Here is a 6000-nt window from a genome sequence, read left to right as displayed (position 1 = left end):
TTCAAGATGTGCATATTTTAAAAGCAAGCTGTCACTTCTTCCTGATGTTGTCGCGTGTTTCGACAGACGCAAAAACAGCACTCATCACCAGAATGATTATGCTCGTTCATCAAGTTGTCATCCAACCCACATATCTGTCTCGTGCCTTTCATGCGTGTATAGGACCACTGACAGAGTTGTTTCAATTATTCACATCTAGCGGCACTTATCTGAAGAATCCCAATCACGCACAGGTGACTGTAGACGACCTCGACCATGGATCCACATCACATTTTCACTCACCCTCCAGACGTGTATAGTGAACCCCACAGAATTGCAGTTCAGCATTTGCAAATTTACAGATTTGTTGAGGGAACCTCACCTGTAGCTGATTGGTCCTTACCTGAATTTGAGCAACTGTGATGTCATTTTCAGTCAACATCGAGTGGGAAAATGGCACTGAGATGGATAAAAACAGGGGGATTTGCTGCTACACAATATTAATCACAATGCAGTGTTTAGACTAGTGCGGGCGCATAGAACATCGTATTGAAAAGAAACATTTTGACTTGACTTCACCTTTAAGTACAGATATTAAATGTAACAATTAAAATTATGCAGTGCAAATGGATGATGATTGAACTCCACTTGAGCAAACAATGTTTAATTAAAATAATCTGTAGATATCAAATTTGCAAGATGTGGCGAGTGATATTGGTGCGTCCCTAGTAAGGAGTAATAAAAAGTCGTCAGAAAATAGACAGCTAAAATTGTACCACTAATAACCTCATTACACGGAGGTGTGTGTGTTCCACGGTCTCTCTCTCTCTCTCTCTCTCTCTCTCTCTCTCTCTCTCTCTCTCTCAACCCCCCCCCACCCCCCACCCCCCCCATGTCTCGCCCTCCCTCTCTGGGTTCACCATCATTTATCCTCAGTGCACCGTGGACCTCTGTCACCATCTTTCTCCTCGTGTCTGGAAAGGTGAGCGTCCTTCTTTCCCACTACAGAGGAGTAGGAAGGAGGAAGAGAAGGCGGGGTTTTATATCAGAAAGCCACGTGCATTGCATGCCTGGATGTGCTTTGTGCTGTGAGGGGGAATAAGAAAGAGGGGAGAGTTTGGGGGCTCCAGAGTCATTGAGGTTTGACGGAGGTAGTGGGGGGTGTTATTAGAAAGTGTAAAGGAGAAGTTGGGAGGTGTGTGTGGGGGCAAATCCTGCTCTGGGAGGAGGAAAAGGAGGAATCACTTCCCGGTGAAGAGTCGCAGTGAGCCACAGATTCTCCAGAGACTGGCAGTGCTATCGGATGCTGTCTGCAGCACTCACTGACTAACAGGAGGAGGAGGAGGAGGTGAGAGCCGGGTGTTAAGACCAGTCTCTTCATCAGGACTGAGAGCGGCGATTGAAAGCAAGAACGTAAGAGTGTCCTCGTTAAGGAAATTAACGACAAGAAGAATTGGATCATGGCTGTCCAGCTCATGCCTGAATCGGCTGTGTGTTTGCTCATGGTGAGTCTTCGGGGTACAGTCTTGTCATCATCACCTTTTGTACTGGGCTTTCTTTCATCGATCTCATCAAAGCATGGATAAAGCGCTTCCCTTTTACTATCATCCATCAGGAAGATATTTTCAGGTAACTTCACAGTGAGAAAGATACTGAGTTGCCTCAGACTCGTAAAAAGTCAAGCTTTTGTTTCACTGCTCCACATGGTCGTGCAGTGCGGCGTGGCGGTCTTTGGTGTTAAACGAGATGTCTGCATTGGGTATTTTTTTTGTCACTTGCACCAATATCCTGTATGAGTAAAGTGTTGTTGTTTTTTTTATCTTGCTGGGATTCAATGCTTCATTGACAAGGAACAGACCACCCTGACCTGCTTCAGCACTGACCATAGAGAGCAATTATGTAGAAATGTCCAACATGTGTAAAAGCATTCAAGTCCACTCTCTGGAAAAGCCAGTCAAACAATAACACAGCGTGGCCGTGCTGCATGTTAAGTACGCTTGTCACGCTATTGTGTCCAGAAGCCAGTAATTGCCGGTCCACTTGGCAGAAGGCGGCACGCTCTGCTCGTTCGCATTCTATAGCGTTGGCATTCAGCGCTAGGGAGTCATGCATCGCTGCACTACCTGCTATCTCCACCTGTGATGGCTGTCTGTTACTATGGCGATGGGCCAGGGGAGAGGCGACAGAGTGGAGAGGCGAGGAATGATTGAGGCGGCGGCGGGAGGAAGGTGAAAGGCCAAATGTGAATGATGGGGCCACGAGTAGAAGGTGGAGAAGTAGAGACATTGGTTGAAAGTGGGATAATTTCTTCAAAATGTAGGCAATTATTGTCATCTTTAGTCCTCAGATCTATGATTTCAAGGTGTTGGACACCATCATCTCATGTTGCGAACAGACGCTTGTCTGTTGATTCCATTTGAACCACCAATGCAATTGGATATTCAACTTGTATGTTCCAGGACAAATTTCTATTGTATTAATAATATTATTATTATTATTATTATTATTATTATTATTATTATTATTATTATATTAATATTTACACTTGACTTGTGAGTTTAATTAGTGACCAAGCTTATACAGTATCTCAGTTTAAAAAAAGTAGAACTGTACTGTATTTTAAAATCTCTCTCTCTCTCTCTCTCACTTATATATATATATATATATATATATATATATATATATATATATGTATATATATATATATATATATATATATATGTATATATATATATATATATATATATGTATATATATATATATATATATATATATATATATATATATATATACACACATATATAAACATAATGCAAGTGAATTCCCCTTTCAAGAAACAGCTGAGAGTCCATCAGTGGGTGTGGCTTTCCATTTTCTGACAAAAGCAAAATTTTGGCTTGCAACACAGAGCAAAACATCAAACAAGCATTGGTTCTTAACTCTCATAAGTCGTAAATCAAGGCATGATCATAATTACTTTATTTGCCGATTGGCTGAAATCACTCGGGTGCACTGCATTACTGTAAATCTTGAAGTGTCTATTCTGGCTCACAATTCATAGTGCGCTTGAAATTTAAACATCACATAAACTATAGTTGTCTGATGACTGATGGGAGAGCTGTCTAATAGGATGGGTCCAATTTCCACAGTATGAATGTGAGTATCAATGTTTTTCTGTCTAAGTGAAATGTGATTCGGTGACCACTTCAGGGTCTGGTCAGCATGGACCATATAGAGTTTAATAAAGGAGTATCAAAAATTCATATATTTACCAATGTTTTTCTGCAGGGTTAGCCTAGATACCAACAATTTGTTCTCCTTTGTTAATTATTTCGTTTAGAAAAAAAAAAAAAAGGTGAAGGAGGCTGCCAATAAAAAAGGATGAAGTTTTAAGCGCTAAGTGACCTATTTCTTTCTTCCCAGTAGTCTGAAACACAGCAGCAAGTTACCAAATATGGTTCCTTGCCCTATAAAGAAAGAGCTCCACTGCTACTGCACATTTGCATTAGAATTCATGTGTCCTTAACAAAACTTACTTGATCTTAGCCCACTTGTTTGCCTCTTCAATTTGCTATTAAATATTCTTACGACCAATGAATCACCTTTTTGTGGGCCTCAAAATGACTGAAAACTCAACAGCTTTGGCAAGCCCCTGCATGCAAGTGGCCACCAACACCAGTTTCCTGAAATTCTGTGAACATACTTAATATAACAGGATATAGGGGGAAATCTCAAAGACCCATGCCCGAAATTGAAAAAAATCAGCCGTTTTGGTTTGAAGCAGCTGTTACGGGACGATCTCCTGGTACAAACTCTTACTTGGGAATTCCGGCAAATGATCCCCAATTAGAAGCAGATACAGGGAGTCCTGGACCTAAGGCGTTTCGACTTGACAACGATTACACTCGGTCTGCCATTTGGCTCCTCGTCCACCATATAGCCCGCAGTTTTCCCCTCGTTCGTTATTTAGCCGCTAGCTAGTGCTAGCGCTTGGTAATATCTTTTTCGCCCTCTTTTTTTCCCACATCATGGCCCCAAAGAAGAAAGCTACATCTTCTATCAATGTTGGTCCAGCCAAAAGAAAAGCAATCACCATGGAAACAAAGCTAACCATTATAAAAAGATCGCAGAAAGGAGAGACACTGATGAACATCGGCAAAGACTTAGGCTTCAGTTGGACAATCTTACAGCATCTTATTTATTTTATTTTTTATTTTAATGTATTTTTGATTTTTTATACAAATTATTTTTGATGTAAATATTGACGTTAATGGGGAAATTTGACCAGTCGAAATTCGTGTTACAAACGCTAGCATAGGAACGTAACTCCAATGTAACTCGAGGACTCCCTGTATACTAGATGGATGAGCAATGATAAATTGCCATGATTTTTTTTATACACCAATCAGCCCAGCATGCACAGCTCTAACAGTTTTTTTTTTTTTTTTATGATTGTATGATTGTATGAACACTTGCCCTGCGATTGTCTGGCAACCAGTTCAGGGTGTACCCCACCTACTGCCCGAAGCCAGCTGGGATAGGATCCAGCACCCCCGCGACCCTTGTGAGGAGCAAGCGGTTAAGAAAATGGATGAATGGTTGTTTTTAAAATACCTTAATGATAAAATACTGTTTATAATAGATGACACAACAGATAAATATTTCCAATATTTAAATTGAAGGGCTTGGGCATGCACCACATTAATAGCTTATTATGACCGCTCTCCACTGATGTATGAACACTAAAAACAAAAGAATTACATAATTATCAACACCTTACTCTGAAGGAGCAAAAAATTGGACCAGATTGTCACCACAATAAACACAAAGTCAGCCTCACAGGCTCACACCTTTTTTCAGAACAAAACACACAATGATTTGTGAAACACGGAGCACACTTTTATCCATTAAGACACAGGTGTCAAGAGGTGTCATAATGTCACCTCCTTGCAATTCCAAATCACTGACTGACAAATCACCATACGCATGAGCCAATTGATTAAACACACGCACATCAGCTGTTTCAACACGATTGCTTTATTTTAGACAAACAGATCAGGTTTGAACACTACAAAATGCAGCAGCAGGCAAGTTCACGTGCTTTCAAGCAAAATGGAAGAAGTCAGTGGAAGAAAAGTGAGAGAGGGAAATCTGTGGCGAATGAGCAGGAGGTAGATGTAGAAGTTAGAACTGAAAAAGCAGGAGAACATCCTCAAAGAAGAAGAGGACCCTATTTGTCAAATGAATTTCATGCAACGCTAGTTGACAATGTCATCAACCATGGACTAACAAGACAATGAGTTACAAAAACAAAATCCTACGAGGATATTGCCTACGATGTTGATGAAATTTTCTGGTCCGATCTAACTTGGCCAGGGGTGGGACAAGCCGGGTCCTAGAGAGCCGCAGTCTTGCGTGTTTTAGATGTCTCCCCCCTCCAACACGAGTGATTCAAATGATCAATTCATCAGCAAGCTCTGGAGAAGCCTGATAATAATCCTCACCTATGTTGGAGGAGGGAGACATCTGAAACACACAGGACTGCAACTCTCTGGGATCAGGGTTGCTTACCGCTGAACTCATTGGTTTTTTTTGGGGTTTTTTTTTGTTTTGTTTTTTTGTTGTTGTTGTTTTACGGTAAATTTAACCTGTTCTCGGAGTACAGCATTTTTATTTGTCTATTTTTTGGACTTACAGTGTTGGAACACATTTTTTGTGATTGTCTATTGTAATGCACGGAGGCTGATTTTGCCATGGACGGCGAAGCGGGACAGCAACACAAAAAAAAGGGAGAGCAACTTACGTTAGTAACATTTATTTTAAACTAACAACAACAAAAAGAGAGGGCTCGACGCCACCGCGCATTACAAAAAGACCGTTTAGGGAAAAATTCGGGGAAACACAAAAAAAAAAAGGCAAAAGGAAAAACTACTAACACACAAAGAAAAGAAAGCGCCACCTTGTGGTGCGGTGCCACACTGCCGATTGTTACACTATCTTGACCGACTCAGTTATATGATG

At 40.9% G+C, this 6000-nt stretch overlaps 1 protein-coding gene across 1 annotated transcript in view; it reads left to right on the top strand.

Annotated features, from left to right (window-relative positions):
- Positions 1-1223: 1223 nt before the first annotated feature.
- frmd4a (FERM domain containing 4A) overlaps positions 1224-6000 on the top strand; it is a 202863-nt gene continuing 198086 nt past the window's right edge. Inside the window, exon 1 of the mRNA XM_077515692.1 lies at positions 1224-1484. Within this exon, the coding sequence (XP_077371818.1) occupies positions 1440-1484 (45 nt within the window). The 5' untranslated portion in view covers positions 1224-1439. The remainder of the gene's footprint in view (positions 1485-6000) is intronic.

This window comes from Festucalex cinctus, chromosome 3, assembly GCF_051991245.1.
Source record: "Festucalex cinctus isolate MCC-2025b chromosome 3, RoL_Fcin_1.0, whole genome shotgun sequence".
Classification (NCBI taxonomy): Eukaryota; Metazoa; Chordata; class Actinopteri; order Syngnathiformes; family Syngnathidae; genus Festucalex; species Festucalex cinctus.
Note: the sequence above shows the minus strand (reverse complement) of the source record. Positions and strands in the feature narration are given on the sequence as shown.